At 35.3% G+C, this 18,755-nt stretch overlaps 1 protein-coding gene across 4 annotated transcripts in view; it reads right to left on the bottom strand.

The window, feature by feature from the left end:
- Window positions 1–4,105: 4,105 nt before the first annotated feature.
- Window positions 4,106–18,755, bottom strand: part of CBLB (Cbl proto-oncogene B) — a 125,012-nt gene continuing 110,362 nt past the window's right edge. For 3 of the 4 annotated variants that reach the window (XM_042866471.1, XM_042866473.1, XM_042866472.1), the window contains 5 exons: window positions 16,678–16,766; window positions 16,447–16,578; window positions 15,122–15,259; window positions 12,855–12,974; window positions 4,106–7,744 (listed from right to left, as the gene is read on the bottom strand). In XM_042866471.1, the coding sequence (XP_042722405.1) occupies window positions 7,482–7,744; window positions 12,855–12,974; window positions 15,122–15,259; window positions 16,447–16,578; window positions 16,678–16,766 (742 nt within the window). In that variant the 3' untranslated portion in view covers window positions 4,106–7,481. The remainder of the gene's footprint in view (window positions 7,745–12,854; window positions 12,975–15,121; window positions 15,260–16,446; window positions 16,579–16,677; window positions 16,767–18,755) is intronic. The other variant, XM_042866474.1, reaches the window with a different exon arrangement.

The following is an 18,755-nucleotide window of genomic DNA, read 5'->3' as shown; positions in this document are numbered from 1 at the left end:
CCAGCTTTGTTTATTGCTAAGTCTTGCTAGCACTAAACCTCAAAACAGAGAGCCTGGAGGGCCTACAAAATATCGTGCTAAACCACTAGAAAGACATGATGCCCTGAGTACTGACTGAGCAGTTTGCCACACAGAATTTCAGAGTGGTATCAAAGACAACATAGTGTGGGGTGTAAGAGTAAGCACACAGGTTAATAAGGGAGATAAGTAAGGTGCAGGTTGCTGAGAAATGATACATACAGGCACACACTGCCCTTTCCATATGATTACTACTGTGCCCCAAACATAGTGAGTCAGTGCCCTCTGTGCACACTCTACAGCTCAGAGATTGCCTCCTCCACTCACACTCTGACGCACTGACTCATTTTAATAGGACATCTTTTTTTTCTCTTTGATCCAAACTTCTACATGTCCTCTCATCTAATTCATTCCACATTTTCCCCCCATCTCTTCCACTCCTTCCGTGCCACTCTTCCTACTACCTCCCCAAATAAACCATGGTTCTAACACAACACCTTCAGCACTTGCTTGCTCAGCTCCTATGTTCTTAACTCTGCTCCCACTCTGCAGCTGTCTTGTATCTGTGGTATCTCTTCAATAGTCTTCCATAGCGAATAGTCTACTTTTGTATGAGATCTAATGTGAACATTCCAATTTGTTACATTTTGGAAACTCTAATATGTACCCCTCAGGCAGCAGCTGCAGCATGCAAAAACAGAAACCCTCTATCTGCAGTCATGTCACAAAGACTGTTTCACCTAAAATGCTACAAACATACAATCATCACAATCAACTTACAGGTAAGGTTACCTGACGAATGAAGTATAAAGGTGTCCTGGGAGGGAACTGACAGAATCATCCAGATGTTGCGTTTTTGTCTTTTCTGTGGGAGAATTGTCAAGCTAGGTGATTATCATTTCATTCAATCATTTGACTTCCAAGTCTTTTATCCCAACCAGTGATGATAATTAGTTACCCAACTTCACTGGCATGTTTTACACTATTTATCCATTTTTTTCCCCTTCAACTTGCACCTCATTCAACTCTAGAAGTAACCAAATACAATTATTATAACCGTTATAAGCCATAAACCTCATGTGCTATAAAGTCTTAACTTTCATTTTGGGACACAAGTCATCTCAAATGCAAGAACTGTTATTATGAGAGGATGCCTTTATTGTTTTGTTTGTTTGTTTTCATCACATTTCAGAAACATAGTAGGAATCTGCTGAAATAAGCAGTGTATTTCATCTCCTTCCCTGATAAACTTATAACCTAAATTCACCATGAAACACAAGAGCATATTTCCAGGCTGAGAAGGAAGCAGGAAGAAATTCTGTCGATGATAAAACACAGGCTTTCTCATAGAAATCTGAAATGATTTTGGATGACTGTGTTCAAAGGGGCCACTTCAGATATGACACAAAGAAATCTGTATAATGACTGAGACAGACAAGATTAGCAGAATGCTTATGAGAAGAAAATACAGCCGTACGAAAATTCACATACGGTCGCAAGCTGAGATGGGCAACTGCAAAGGATCATAAAGATGGATGCTGTGGTGTTCAATGTCATCATAAAGAGAATTGTGGTGGGAGAAGAAGAAAATAAGTCTTAAAGGGAACAGATGAGGAGGCAAACAAGTGATACTGTGTGTGTATATGAGAGAGAGAGAGAAAGGGATGATGGGAGGGAACCAGGGAGGGAGTTGCTGAAGTTGGGCAGGGCTGAAGTTGGCCCAAGCTTCACCAAATCATCAGGTACATATATATATATCTTTCAAAAAACAAGCTGGTGAAATTTAAGTGCTTCCACTTAAATCCTTATGAAGTTTTTGGCTGTTTTGCTCACATCAGAGAACATGCTGAAAGTGTTACTTCACATTTCCCCCTGCTGCTAATATCCTTGCATCCCATTTCAAAATGACATCTTTCGTAACACTTCATGGAAAAGGACACAGGAACTGAGCATTAGATATATCTTCCCAGGCACTCTTCATGTGCACTAGATACTCTGGAGATTCAAAACAATTAGACCTTGTATGCCATCAGGACAGAGGTACTTGGACTGCTAGGACAGAATTATCTTCTATATAGTAACAGATAGCCTCTTTTCCATCTTGCAAGCTATCATGTCAGATTTTACAATAAAGCCAACATTTTTTCCACCAAATATTAATGCAGTTAGGCATGTATTTTGTTACCAAAGTAACACATAGTGTTTTAAAATCAAAATTTATAATTTTGCTGACGAAGACTTACAGTAACTGATAAGTTGAGGCAGATAGCTTGTCCAGAATTAAATGACTGGATTTATCAAAACCAATTTCTCAAAACATTAGAGCTGTTCCAACATGAGTTGGAAAGGACCTTGTTAAAGATCATCTGGTCCAACTCCTCCGCAGCAATGAACAGGGACACTGACAGCTAGATCAGGTTGCTCAGAGCTCAAAACATTCCAACTTTTAATGTCTCCAGGACCTCCACCACCTCTCTGGGCAACCTGTTCCAGTGCTTTGCTACCCTTTATTGTAAAAAAAACCAAAGCAAACCAACTCTTTTTTCTTATATCTGATCTAAATCTCCCCCATTTTAGACTGAAACAATTTCCCCTTGTCCTATCACAACAGGTCTCTCTGGAATCTTCTCTTATCCAAGCTGAATAGCCCCAGTTCTCTCTGACTATCATAAGGGAGGTATTCAATCTCTTGAATAATTTCTGTGGACCTCTTCTGGACCTGCTGCAACAGATCCATATCAAGAAGATGGGGCCAGGTTCTTTTCAAAGGTACCCAGCAGCAGAACAAGGGGCAGTGGACGTAAAATGGAACTCAGAAAGTTCCATACAAACATGAAGAAAAGACTGCCCAAAGAGGTTGTGGAGTTTCCTTCCCTGGACACTTTCCTGTTTACTCTAGGGAACCTGCTTTAGCATGGGCAGCAGACTTGATCTCCAGAAATCCCTTCCAACTCCTATGACACTGTGACTAGCAGGGCACCCAGCTGCTAAAAAGTGACACAATGAAGAGACAGGCAACCTTCACATCAGAAGAAGAGATACGAAAAAAAATAGGCAGCTTTGGAACTAAGGATGAGAATATCAGTTACCTTCCCTACTCAGTAATACATCTAGTGATCCATATAATGGACAAGAATTTAACGCAGATGGAAGAAAGTAGCATGAAAATCTCGTAATTGGAAGTCTAATCTTACCTTCAAGAGCTGGCTTTAAAAAGTAATAGCTGTATTATCATGTATAGCAGAATGGGGGTAGGTATTCTAAACTTTCTCAGAAGGATGGAATACACTAACAGGAAAAAAAATGTTTTACAATCCTGAAATATTTTTTACATTAAGAATGTAATAGTTCAGAATGCACAGGATGTTAATGCAGTATCAGTGTAACTCTGTTGTCATTTTCATCACAAAAAAAATCCTGTACAATTAGACTACATATTAATCACTTTTGATGATCATTAAGCAGAAGTGTTACATTTTATACGGTCTAATGGTGAGTGGACAAGGGAGAACGTCTTTAGACTAAAAAAGGGGAAATTGGGGTTAGATGTTAGGAAGAAATTCTTTACTCAGAGGACAGCAAGGCTGTAGCACAGATGTCTAGAGAGCTGTGGGTGCCCCATTCCTGGAGGTGCTCAAGGGCAGGGCTGGATTTGGTACTGGGCAGTCTGATTTTGTGCCACAGCAGAGGCATTGATCTTTAAGGTCCCTTCCAACTTAAGCCATTCTCTATGATTCCATGGTTACCTTTCTGCTTTAGAACTATTGCATACACATTCTGCAGTTGTAGTCAATTTTTACAACTGAAACTTATAAGTGAAGGGGAGGATGCAAAGCAAATGACTAAATGCAGTGATACAACTTATTTTAGAGTGATGCCTCCCTTTTATGGCTTACAAGCCAATGGCTCGTAAGATACCCACACAGAGTAGTCTGTGTTTCTAAGCCAGCATATGAAAAGCATTAACACTCAAAAATGGAAAGACACAGTCTTGAAAAATCACAGAGCAACCCAACATTCTGTTAACATTAATTTTATAAAATACCTTACAAGAACAGATAAAGAACTTGAGCTTACATAGTAACCAAAATTAAAAAAGAATGTCGAATAAAATATAAATTAATTGAACACATCACTAAGTTTGCCACATGTTAGACAAGTTTATAAAAGGCATTTTCAGATAAAATAGTTATTTGGAAGAAAAACCTTCAAAATGGAAACTAACAAAGTCCTTTTTCAAGAAATCATTCCTATATACACTAAATTCCAGGTCAGCAGGCAGTAACTGAATCTGCTTAGAATACACTATTCATATCTGCTTCAAAATCTGTCAAGCTTTAAGACACAAATTTAAATGCTTTCAGGTCAGAGTGATCAGTGCAAAGTAAAACTTCAAGCTGAAAACATGACAAAACAGAAGAAATGATCCTGGTACAAAACTTCCTAAATTCACATGATCATGAAAAAAAATCCATGCCAGATGTACTCTTCAGTTACTGAGCATTAATTCAGCTAATTTGCTTGAAATGCAGTAATTTCACGAGGAGGGGATAAAAGGTGAGGCCTTACAGACATCAGAATGGTGGTCTAAATAAAGCCTTCAGTGACATTTATTTGGAAGAGGTATTCCTGTAGCCTTAACCATTATAGCACACATTTCTAAATTTAACCAACTTTCATTCAAGCAGTCTCACTAGCCAGGTTTGCTTAAAGCTATAAACGTGCATAACACTGCCAGACTCGAACCCTTAAGTCTTTAAAAAGGTAAAAACGTTTACATAATTACACTGTAGTCAGATTAATTAAGCCTATTAATTTCTGCAGAGTAAACATCAACACTTTAGCAAAACAATTTCACTGTTTGACTTGATTGCCAACCAAAACAGGTTTGAAACAGTCTTCACATTCAACAACTTGGAAGCATTAATGGCATGCTCTTTCAAGGATTAAAGGAACTCTTTTTAAGTCATCATTAAGAATACTGCTCATCAAGCTTTTTTAACTTGTACCAAAAAAAAAAAAGAAAAAGAAAAAGAAAAAGCAAAAAGTCACTGCTGGTCACAACCAGAAAGAAAAAAATTTAAAAACCTGAATTTATCAGGCAGTAATTCCAGCCTCTAATTGAAAGAAAAAGGTGTCATTTGTACTAAGATGCTGCACAAAAATGAGAAGAATAGAGAGCTCTGCTTTACAATTTATAGACTCTTCTCTCATCCTTTTAAAACTTTCTTTTGTTCATTGCCATCACTGCCAAACTGGCAGTTATGCTGGAGCCACACAAGTAATTTCAGTTAAAAAAAAAAAAAGAAAAAAAGTACTGCTTTGTTTTTCTTTTTTTAATGACATGAATCATTTTGAACTTATAGTTATCAAAAATGCTGAAGTAACGCTGTAAACGAAACAAATGAACAACAGAGCTCAAGACAGCATAAAACATTCCTCCAAAACAGAGAGAGAATTACTTGAATGAAAAGCACAGAAGATAACTTCAACCAAAACTTTCCATAAGCTGCAGGCAATCAATGAACACTGAAATGAAGTTGTAAATGCACCTTTCATGTAACATAAATTTAAACATTATTTACTTAATGCAGAAAAGACTCTTTGACTCGTCCCTGCACTCCGATTCCCCTAATCATCTTTTATTACAGAAACAAAGCAGATTAACGATAGATATATTTGCTTTGTGATGCTGCAAAATAATTTATTTAGCAAGTTTTAAGAATAAGATCTGTGATGAAACAACAGACTTTGAGGTATCACAGCAATTTCCTTTGGGTGTTCCCAGTTATTTTGGATCCTGCAATACAGACATTTTCTGTATTTGAAATTTTTTAAAAGCAATGTATTGGCTGCTGAGATCTGATCCTATAAGTGGTGCAACTTCTATCACTTACTACAAGTGAAGGAAAAAAGTGACAGCTGAAAGGAAACAATAAACATATGACTCAAATGCAGCTTAGTACAAAGTGAAAATTGTCATATACTGGTCACATCCCAAAATGTGGAAAATACTCTAGCTACCATACAGTTTTATCTTTTCAACAGTAATAAAGGAAGAGCAGGCTACCAATTCTCCTACAAAAACAGGAAAGCAGCAGTTTTCTACTGGAAATATTTAGACCCTAAACTTTGAAAGCACTAGGAACATAGTTGTCCCTTTCTCTCTCTTTTCTAATGTTAGAAAGATATTTAATTTAGCTTGCATCAACCTGGGCTTTAAAAATAACACCAAGCCTGTAGTATCACTAGCCATTGAAAGCAAAAAAAACCAATTCCAGCTAAGTAGCTGGAAAGTGAATGAATGAATTTGGGCATTAGAAACACACTTTAGAGTAATAAAGTGTATGGAGGAGATTGTTAAAGAACTTTCCAAAACATACTGCTACAGTGGCATTAAGAATCAACAGTGCACCAAGAATTTAAAGTTTCCAAGTTAATACAAACTAAATCCAAGCCGCAATGAACCACAGGATAATCACTCCAAAATTAATTTTGCAGAAGCTTGCTCTGAAATTTACTTGAATGCCATTAAAGTGATTCAAAATGATGATTCCTTCTAGTCTGGCATGTCTCAGAATACATAGGTCATAGACAACAGGCGTAATTAGTGTGTAATCAAAATGCAGTACTGTCATGTGTGTTTGGGCTTTTTTGAACATTTGTAATCAAATAATTTTTTAAAGAGCTTGTACATGTCAGAACTCAGTATCACTGTAACAAGTGCTGGTTTTTTTTTTCCAGTTGGTTGGGATTTTTTGTTGACTGTAGAAGCAGCGGATAAAAGACCTTGAGGATTATAGGTCATGGAATTAATGTTAAACATTGCTGTCCAACATTGTTGTCAAAAATACCTTTAAAAAGGCAGTTCATAGACATAACATATTTTACATTCAGATATTTCCTCTCTCAAAAGCAAAGGAATCTCATATGAAAAAATAATCAGTAGTGAAGGCCACATACTTTTGCATTTGCTGAGCTGAAATGCAAAAACAATTAAAGCATCTTGTAAGAGAAAAAAAAAAGCAAACACGAAATTTCTGGAAAGTGATGATTTAGTTGTTGGGGTGGTCAGCATGGAAACTGTGGGGAATGCTACAGCAGGACTGACCAAAAGTACAAGGGGACATGAACAGGAACATAGTACAGACATCAACTAGAAAACTGTAACTTATCAACTTGTAAACAAGAAAAAGCATTTCACAGATTAAAAGTTCTAGGGAAGTAAACTTCTTTAAATTATTTTGTCAGTTCAACCCTGATTTAAAAAAGTATGGCTAGCAAAAATACATAAGCCTCAGCATATTTATAAGTCTTGATCAGAGCAGCCATGAGCACGGCTGGAAACAGACAGCCTCCTGCTAAAGATGAAAGAAAAAATATTCTCTTCTCTGCTTCCTCTCATTCCCCAGTCCACACATGTATATGTAGAATTCACATGCTCCAAGAAAATCTTCACACTGCTATAGATTGAGACGTGGTGAGACTGGTGGAGGAAAACAGACAAATTCTCTTAAAATACTACGAGCCACGTCAACATTATTCTGGGCAATTCCAAGTGCCCTCTTGACTTCTTCAAAGGAATAGCCTTCTCCCATTAGTTTTGCAATTTTTGCATCCACATTTTCCGTGGAACTGTCAGAATTGAATGCTTTCCTGTGGTGTATTTCTGGTGCAGTCCTCCGAGGAAGTGGTTTAGGGGGCCTGGCTGGTGCTTGTGAACCATCTGTTTCAAATAAATGAGACAGAAATCATTACAAAGTGGATTAAAAATTGTATTATGGGTAGGTCAAGCTTCATGAAGCACTTTGCAAAGGGAAATTCTAAACAAACGTGAACACTGATATATCTCATTCTAAAATTTGGACAGAAGCTAGAATCCTCAGGAACATCTATAATGGAACTTGATCTTTAAGATCTTTTCCAACCTAAGCAATTCTATGATTCTATGAATTCACAAAGTACTATTTCAATAATATGGTAAGAATGTGCAAGTTGCAATCTAAATTACTCAAAGCTAGAAGAAAAAGAAAGCATGTCAAAACAGTAAAGATAGTGAAAATAGCCAGTAATAACTGTAATGGCTATCCACTCTCAACCTACAATTCAAGTACTTTTTCTTAGTCTGTTTAAAAATAAAAAACAAACTGATTACTATTTTATTCAGGTTGCTAAGTTGCACTGAGAGGAATCCAGCCAAACACATGTGAAGGAGAAAAATCCTTCACTTATGAGTATATCTTGCAGATTCTTTTCAGGCAATTGCAGGTCATTTCATGCATACCAGTTTGCAAAAATACAAATAACTAGATTTCCAAAAGAAAAAAAAAAAAAGTTTAGTTCAATTAATCTCAGTGGTGAGAACTGAACATGGTTCTTCCTCAGTCCTCATTTGAAAATCTCTCTTTTTTTTTTTTGCTCTTCTTTAGAAAGGTTACCTTCACAGTTAATATTGGTGCTAAGAATCACGATGTACTGATGAAAAGAGCTAATATTCAAACTTCCTAATCTTCTGAGAGTGAGAGCTTCGTGCTCAAGTAAACTTGGTGCTTTACTGAAACCTCTTTATCCTCACTGATACCACAATAAGAAGCTTAAACACAAGCAGGCAAAGTGCAGAGAAGACTTTCAAGAGCTAAGTATTTAAAATAAAAAAGAAGTCTTTAATCCTTCAAAAAAGGTTTTGAAATGTTCCATCAACAGTGACTTTGATAGACAAATTAGAGGAATTTCTGACTGTGACACTTCCTGTTTACTCAGACTGACAGTAATGGCATTTTGCAGCATTAAGTGCTACAGAGGCTTTTTTTTTCCTTTTTACTGATAAAAGAATTTGGTATTTCTAGTATTACTGTTACAATACGCTACTTATCATAACACTTGATAGAGAGATCTGTAATTCAACAGGGTGCATTAAGCATTTCAGATGGATAAAAATAGTTGTTTATTGCACATCTATCCAAAGTGTATTTTTCTCTCAATTCAGTTTCCAAGTATCCTGAAGAGAACGTTCCCAGAAATTTAACTAAACTTCTTAATTCAAAGAAGATAAGCAAACAGTATTGTTAGCAAGGTGATGTTACTTATGTAAGAAATGGATGAGAGTAGTTTGATTAGAATTAAAATAAAAAAGTTGATGTTAATTTTGTTCCAGTTGCATTGCCCGTTTTCTGTGCATGCAGTTATGACAACCTACAGGCAAGTATGGACTACTTATAATTGTTATGAAGTTTTATCTCTGAATCATCTTTGAAGATGTGAAGCATTAGGCAAACACTGATCATTCTAATAAATATGCCACAAGACAGATCCAAACCTGCTAGGTAGGAGATCAATGAAACATACTGGATTGAGAAGTTGATTATAATTCAGGAAATGTAGTTAATAACTAAACCTAAACCAAATCAGGAACAAGTTTAAATACCCAATTTCATCTATTTTAGAAAAAGCAAGTGTAACAGAAGAATATTCTTCATGTTTAAAATCACAATATATCATGTTAAAATCAATTTCCTTCACAGATACATAAAACTGTTCTGATATGCAAAACATTTTGTCATGAACTTGTTTATTTAGGATGCAAACATTTACTTCTGGGCTCCTTATATATAAGTCGGATCCTTCTCTGTGTGCACGCACGCACTAAATGAGGTAATTTTTGCTCTAACCAGCCTATTACAAGCTTTGAAACTGAAGTTATTTCTCATATAAAGCCTTCACTTCGCCGATACTTTCTAAGAAACTTTTTTTTTAAGTGATTGCACCATTTTGAAAGGTCATTTTTAATTCTGCCAGCAAATTTGCAACGTATGCATTTTATTCAGACTCTAATGACATCCCTCTATAGCACAGATACTTCAGCTCTTCTCACTCTAACTAAATTTCCATTATGAGAAACATTTCTTTCAATACCTTCACCTCCATATAAAATTTGAGCTGAAGCTGGATATCACATTGAATCCTGAGCTTAGAGATACTAAGCCTAAGCTGCACATCCACCTGGACGCTGAGATAGAGGTATTTGAGCAGGACTTCCCTTTCCAACCTTCCATCCTTTGATGTTTCAGCCACCATGGATGACTAACTAAAAATTCGAACACATTTCCTAATTGTATAATTCAATTACTAGTTTCCACAGCAAGAAGTCTCCCCCTGCCACATTTCTGTAATTCAGAGCTAAGTTTAACCCTTATGAAACTGACTGGTATAAAGGCTGAGACAGACTAATTTATTCAATGTCTAAAAACCATGGAAAAAGTTGCAAGGTGTGAAGGCTCTGTGATATGGTGGGAGGAGAATATTTGTAATGATGCCAGCTGTCTCTGCTCCTCTCTGCTGTGAAATGACCCTTGCTGCTTCTCTGGTATGTTCCATGGTCTTTCACCAACAGACAGAGAAGCACCAAGGAAACAGGCAAACAGATAAGTGCCAAGGGCTTGCTGCACAAGGCCAAGGCCCTCTGTGCACCTATGGCATGGTATGCACAGGAACAAAGTACATCAAGGACATATTTATGCTAAGGAATGGGCAGAACAAGAAGAAAGTGAGAAAGGATTAACTGCATATATTGTTTCATCAAGCTGTTAGTTGCAATCTTCACATTTTGCATTAGTATAACTGATGATTTTCCTTGGGTTTCCTGGAAATTCACTCTGAAATTGTGTGTGACACACCTCCAAATCACCTCCCCCGATTCCTAAATTTGAATATCTAATTGTAATGGCATTTAAATTTGTATGCAAATGCTTCAATAAGGCCAGATGAGTGAACAGGCATATGCTATATTCAACTAGCCATTATATTCTTAACAAGCCATTTGAATCAATTTCTTACAGAATAGTTAAAGTCATATATACTAGGGACCTAATTTTCTTCTACCTTTCTCACACATAATTGGCTGTGCTTAGGTAAAATATCAATCAAGAAGAAAAGCAATCTCATTTGCTTTGCTTTTATTGTAATAATTTTAAAATGATGTATTTAAGATGTTTGAAAAATTATGCCTTTGGGACAATTAGGTGCACAGCCAAGAACTATTTCTTGTGTTCCATGCTAAATCTAAATACATGGCTCAATTAGAATGAAATTGTCACTACATGTTAACGAGTCATTTAAGTATCAGGACAGCAAACTTACAGTTAAAATGAAGCACATAAGTCAAAGGATTCCCAATGCTACACTAGGGTGCCAGTGGCTAAATTATAATTAGATTTTAGAATGAACTACATTTCCTTTCCAGCATACAAAAGGGCTGAAATGAAGAACTTTCTAAGTGAACTGATTAGAATAAATATAAAAACTGAAGTTTTAAGCAGTTACAATCACTGCGCTATATTTTTTTAATATCATAGTGTAAGATGAATCAGTACATCTTGAAGTTCATCAGTTCTACTCTGTGGAACTACTGTCACTGTAAAAACAACCTTCCAATTAAGAGTATGACATGATCTATCACATAGCTTTCACTTAATTGAAATTAAATTGAATATCTTGTTGTATGTCATACTGATTTAGAGTGATATTTGTAGCAAAGGTCAATACATTTAGATGTTTCAGATGGCCATGGGAAAAATATAGAGATAGAACAGTATATATTGAGCGACATCAAAAAGCTGCAAGAACTTAACTAGCAAGATCTTGCATAAGTTAGGAAAATTAATGGTTGCTCCACAAAAGAAGCACATATATAAACATTTTTAAAAGGTAGTCATAATTTGTGTTATAATTATAAACCCCTCAATAAATCAGGGTAATGTAGTAAGGCCTCCTCACAGGGTCATGTATGAAACGTGCATTATCAAGTGTTTCCCTAACAAAAGGAAAAAATGAGTAACAGTGTAACATTAACAGTATCCTCCCGAAAATGCTACTGTTTTATTAAATGCATCACACACATTCTCAGATTTGCTGTTCATTGAAGATTCTATAGCACTTTATATGCTTAATCTCTCCAGTACTTTAGTTAGGAAATAGATATTCTTTCTTATTCCCCAGAAGAGTAGAACTACACATTTGTAAGGAAGAGATATGTAATTATTAAAAATTGTAATAGCTCAGATAATCACTTTTTTTTTAAATTTTTTTTTATTTGTGGTACCTCCTTACACTACAAAATGATGCAGGTAGGACAATCCTCCCCCTTCTCCATACACACAGCTAAAAATAAAGTTTGTCTACAAATTGGTGAAAGTACTTAGGAATACAAGCAATACTGTTATTATTTTAATATATATAAATTAATTGAAATATATATTTTGTTTATGCAATATTAGCATACTCTGAAAAAATTAAGTGTAATGTTAATCGCAGAAGAACTGACTCCACCGTACCTATTTTGTAGCAAGATTGAATTTGAACTGGTTTTGGTTCTTGCAGATTCAATAAAAAGTATTTTAAAATTTTCTTAGAACCTCAGATAGGCACACTAGCAGAAAAGATCAGAAGATAGTAATACTGCAGAAAGTGAAACTACTTGTTTTGACAAAGCAATGAAACAAAGCTGGGAGAGGCTTATGGTTTCCGAATCTGATTTCCTATGTACTCAGAGAGAACAGAAATGTCGTTGGTTCTCATTTTCTCAAAAAATAAGGAACACCACAAATCATATTAGAATTCTGCTTGGCACAAACTGGTGCCATAATATCTACATAACATCAAAGAAACAGGTAGCCATTTTTACCTATATATTGCAGAACTTTAATCTCTATGACCAGTTGATGATTGTGTGCTTTTATAAAGCAATATTTCCACTACCAATTGCCTTATTTGACATTATGGATTAAAGTTATCTGTTTCATGAGGCTGTAACCTTCCACAGGAGCAGTTTTCTACCTTACCTGAAGAGGGAGGAAGCTGATCATAGTCTTGAGAATTCCTATTTGTTTTTACATTTTCTCCAGTTACTCTACGAACAGGTGGCAAGGGAACGTGACCAGTTATTGGATCAAAATGAGGATCTGTAATAATAAAGCAATAAAGTGTCTTAGAATAATTAGAACTACTGTTTGGCAAAGAGGAAGGGCTAATACACAGAACCTAGTCTTAAAAGAGTCTCTTTAAAAAAGGAAAAAAAAAAACAAACATTAATGTGAACAGAGGTGTTCCATAAAGTATGTACACCCAAATCAAATGCTTGCATAGAAGACACATACCTGTGTCTTGAGAACAACAGAAGAGAAAAAATGGTCTACCTTGCACTATTGGTTTTCTATTGACATTCATGATTCACCTTCCAATTACTCAGCCCTGACACTCAGAAGCCTTTGGCTGGTAAAATATAGAAGTTGCAAGACCTGAAACAGCAAAATTAGAAGTACCCCTGCTAGCTAGTTTGGTTAGAGGTCAGTTAGCACTTCAATGCTTTGCAGCCCAGCAATATTGCAGGTCAGATTTTTTACTTGCACAGTCCCAGTTACTTGGTGAACATTACAGGGACTGCTAAAAGCTGTAAGGAGTTCTGTGTCCTAATTAGAGGAACAGAATTTTAAAAAATCAGAGGAAGGTATAGGCCTGGTATACTATGCCCCTCCTTTAAAATACTCATTTTTCTAAACACTGTGATATACTCTTGTGATACACACTGCATACGCTCAGCGCTGTGAAGGCTGCTGAACAAGCTTTTAACATCATCCTGGACCTAACTTCTGTTCTTCACTCAAAATATATGCAATCTTTTGCTATTGTTGATGGTGAGATTATTATTTTAATCTCACGGACTCAGAAGAACAGCTAAGATATCACTCTGAAGACTTGAATGGAAATCAATCTTCAGAAACGCATCATTTTCAGTAGTTTATTTGGCACAACACAAAGTATGAAGTATGTCAGCAAGTCTTTAGAAATACCACAAGAATAAAAAAGAATTAAAAAGACCTATTCACAAATGCATGTATGCTCAAGTAGACACGCATACTTACAACACTTGTGAGAAGTGCTGTTTCAAGACCGTATTTGCTATGTAAATATGAAGTATGAATGGCCATAATTACATTCTCCAGATTTTTAATTAGAAGATTATTATTATTTTTTTTTAACACTATCAGTGATACTTGTATTTATTAGGAAATAGTATTTAAAAATCCTGCACATATCTGGGAACTGCAGACAGATCAACAGAGCTTGTATTCATCTGGGATTGAGGGAGAACTTTCCTTTTCCCCTCAGTATTCATATTAGAACTGAATGGTACAAAGTGTATTTCTGCCTGAGATTACACAATTGAAGCACTCATTCAGAACTGCTAAAGATTACATTATTTTTATTTTGAAGTGTTGAAGGTAATTTAGTTCCTGCTTCTATATTAGTGATCAACCTTTACACCCTGCAGTGTGCTTAATTTTTTTACCTGGATGCATGCAGAAGTAGAGTTCCACATTATTAAACATATACAATTTTGGTAAATCATTCAGCGCTCAGAGCTCAACTGATGGCAAGAAATATATACTCATACACAGTGAAAACATTATCAACTCATAGTTATGAATTTTAAATGTAACTTTCATTACTTTTTATAATCAAAATACTGGACTAAAAATGTGATAGTGATTTGTGGGAAAAGCTAGGTGAAAATTTGACTACTTATAAAAAAAATTATAAAACCACAGGGTCCTGCAGTTATGTTTTACTGCAAAATTTTACAGCAACTTCTGGCAAAATGGCATTATTTTCTCATGTCTTCTAGTTTTTCCCCATTTAGCATCTTGGAAAAAAAAAAAAAACATATATGAATTATTAATGAACTATAAAAAACAATGGAATTGACAAAAGGATACACACTAATGCCCCAGATCACAACAGAAAACTTGGTACTTTGGAAGTAACAATTCCTATGAGAAAAGTACAGTTTAACAAAATGTCTGACTTTAAAAAAACTGACTTTATCTTATTACTTCGTTATAATGAAAAGTTGACTAGTCTTATCCCGTGTTTTTTCAACTCCACCATTCAAAAACAGTTAAAAAAAACAAAGGAAAGTTATTTCTTACATATCTGTATAGAGTTGAAAACAAAAAAGAGTTCTGAAGACTAATAAGAACTTTACTGTGTAATAGTTTCACTTCTGGAATAAATGAAATAAAATATATATTCTTTTTTATATTCCTACCAGGATGAGGGAACAGTTCATGTCCTGAGGGAGGTCGACTTCCTGAGCCAGATGGTTTTGTGTGCTCAGTGATGCTGTGCCTAGCAGGTGGTGGTGGTGGTGGTAGTGAAGGAGGTGAGCTATCAAACGCATCCTCACCTGCATTTAGGAAAGACTTATTAGATGAACAAAACTTCATAAAGTATCCTAGAATGGTTTAAAATTGATTTTTCTCGGGCTGCCATGGCCCTTGCTCCTGGGGTCTGTCTAACAGTTCAGTGACTGCATCAATGAAATTGTTAGCTTGACTCTTACTATGCACAGTCCTCTTCTAAAACATGCTCTGAATGACCATTCGCATTGCTCAGTTTCTTTTCTGGGATGGAGAGGGGGAGGAATGTCTTTTAAACGGCTCAACTACGAAGACTGTATTGTAATGAAAATCTCATTTGTTATCAGTATAGAATAACAATAATGCTTTAGTGGCTAAGACAATATATTTATATTCAAATAGCAATGCTGACTATATCCGATCTGCTACATTCATACCATATGCTATCTTTACCTGCTGTACTAAAGCTCTGACCTAAGATACAAAGTGAATTTAGTATACTTGGCAAAATAACTCTCCCCTTACATAAAAGTAGTGCAGACAGGACCAGATTTACCAAGCAGTTTTCAAGAGGTTTTATGGGATCAGAAAATTGGATGATTACACATACAGTATAGTCTAACAATGACTGAATTGAGTTTGTCGATGAAGGTGGATGTGATGTCAAGCTCACCACCAGCATGTAGACAGAGTGGCCTCTCTAATATTATTGACCTCAAAATGTTTAGGTCATTGGCACAAGACAAAGTCTGGACTGGGAAATATAGCTTTTTGTGACTGTAGGCAGCAGTGAGTTTTGAACTATCCTTTGACATTGGAAAAGCAATACAAAAATTTATTAATGTAACCTAATTTTCTTTGACTTAAATACCATCACTTTGCCATTCATCTTTTTTACATGATAAAAGAAATGTAATTATTTAAGCTACAATCAGAAACCCTCCACGCAATAAACTGCAATAATCCAAGTAAGTTTTCATTCTATTTTACACAAAACAGTTCTGTTTTTCTTTGTAGCCTGAATCCAGACTTAGTTTATCTATTCATCTGTCTTGCATGAGGACTTACAGGCAGATGTCACATTGGCAAGTATTGATGTACAGCTGTAATTTTTAGCCTACAGTTTGTTTGGTACTGTTAACATACTCAATAATTGTTGTTTTTCAGTAAATATGGCATTTGGTTAATCTAGGCTACATAAACCATTAAATGTAATCAGCAAAAAGTCTGCAACCTAAAGGGGGCACCAGAAGATCATAATCGGAGGGAGTCCTGTTGAGCAAAGAGCTGTGTTTTGGGTTGTCTCTGGTAGGAGGCCGTGCAGGTGGCAAAGGTACCGGAACAGTAGGTGCATCATAGACATCTCCTGAATGACACAATTACAAGAAGTGAATGTTTTCTTGTTGTACCCCTGGAAAAACACAGAGTAAGTTTTCTTGCAAAAAGGTGAAAAATTAAAACATACCTAACTCTGGATGTTTCGATTTCTTCACATCAGAAGTAGCACTGTGTGTTCCATTTGTTACTCCACTACATTGGCCATTCTCACAAACCCTGAAGACAGACATTAACAAGGAAATAATCAACCAGTTAACCAACTATTATTTCACAGAATTACAAAGTGCTTAAGACAGTGTTCCATTACACAGAAACCAATGAAAAACGATAAACCGCATGAATTCTAAACTTTATAGTTTTTACACTGAGTTTAGGTACTGGATAGCTCTCATTAAAACTGCTTTGAAGAATTATACTGCTTTCTTGGTGGTATTCTGACATTAGTTTAATTAACTTACTCAAGGTAAAGGAAAAAATCATATCATAGAATCACTAATGTTGAATACAGTCCTCACTTCTGAAGTCACATCAGTGGTTTATTTACACATTTAATGCATACACTCAGTGCTGTTTTCCCCTTTGCAACCATTAAAATTCTACTAGATAAAATACTAAAAGGACAAAAGGGAATTTTTGGTAACTATCTATATAGGAAATAATTTAAAAACAAACAAACAAATGCAATAAAACAATAACAAAAAAACAAGCAGAAAACCGTAACATACCACTGACAATTTCAAGTAAAATCTTAGCCAACTATTTAAAATGAAAAAAAAACAAACAAGTCAAGCAGTTCTGCAGACATCTATTTCTGTATAGAAAAATGGAGTCTCACTGACAACTTGTACTAGAATTTTCCTTTTTTTTTAATGTAAATGTATCAGGCTCTCAAAATTAAATAACAGTATCAAGTTAAATACGAAAATTCACTTAGAGTTAATGAAGCAAAGTACAAAGTAATCTATAATGTTACCACAAAAAAAAAAAATCTATTGCAAATTTCTTTTCTTTGTAAAACAACTGCTCAAAGACAATGGGGAAATAACATGCAAAAAAAGTCTTTTAATAAAACTAAATGTTGTTTAAATAAATATTAAAGAATTAGAAAACGACTCCTGTCACTGCAGCTGCAGATCCTACATGCTCAGAAAGAATCTGAAAGTTTCTCTAGAAAAAGACCACCATGCTAAACAGTTCCACTTAAAAATTAAAAAAAAATCACAACTACACACTGTGTGTCATTATTATCAAAAGTTGGCAAATCTGCTAGAGCTATATAACGTTAGAATTTCACATCTTGAGTTTTTAGCAGTATTGTCAAAATTGGTAAAACTATCTCTTTCAGCCATACAGAATGGAAGGATGAATAAAGGTCTATAATCATTTAGAATACATAAACAGGAAAAAGGAAGTGAAATTGTGATTGTCATCCCAAGAGTTATAACTAGGAGTAATGAAATAAATGTAAGAATAATTACAAGACTTTAAAAAGAAAATCAAAAAACAAAACTAATGGTAAGAAGCATTCTGTTATGAATTAATTTCCCCAGGGAAGTGGTAGAGGACGTGTTGCTTCACTCTTAAAAATTAGATTGTTCAACCTCTCAAATGCAGTGCAAGCAACACTTACTTTGACTCATCAGCATATATACTAAATAATTAAGAATCTTTTCTACTTCAGGTTAAATATATTCTGTGTTTTCAATAAATTAATCAATATAGGTAGGTAAGTTAACCTAACATGGCACCACTTAAGTCTTCATGAAGAGTCCAGTAAAGAAATCAGTTTGCAAATCATCCTGAAATACCTGTTTACACTGACATTAGACAGCACTGATAGAATAGCAGCACATCAGTAGTAACGAGCCAGCCTTCTGCTTTTTTCTTCTCAGAAAAAATATGGTTATTAGGAAAAGACAGTAATCAAAGAGTGAGTGACTAACATATCACTTTCCTAATACTAGTCTAGTTACCCTAATGCTGAAATTCTTTCTTTCCATTTTTTATTGCTGAACTTGCATATGTGTATGTAGGAGATCAGCTGTAACAAACCAGACAGTTAACTGACCTGCCAGAAAAGACGACTGTGAATCATCTCTTTTTATCAATCTTGTACAATTTTTAGAATTGACAGATTTAGTAGCAAAACAACAAGAAATCACAGAAGTGATATAATTTTAGAATTAAACAGAAGAATTATTTGTA

Source organism: Lagopus leucura, unplaced genomic scaffold (assembly GCF_019238085.1).
Source record: "Lagopus leucura isolate 7727_CA_CO unplaced genomic scaffold, USGS_WTPT01 Super-Scaffold_100001, whole genome shotgun sequence".
Lineage (NCBI taxonomy): Eukaryota > Metazoa > Chordata > Aves > Galliformes > Phasianidae > Lagopus > Lagopus leucura.
The sequence above is the reverse complement of the archived record's forward strand: the minus strand, read 5'-3'. Positions and strand labels throughout refer to the sequence as shown.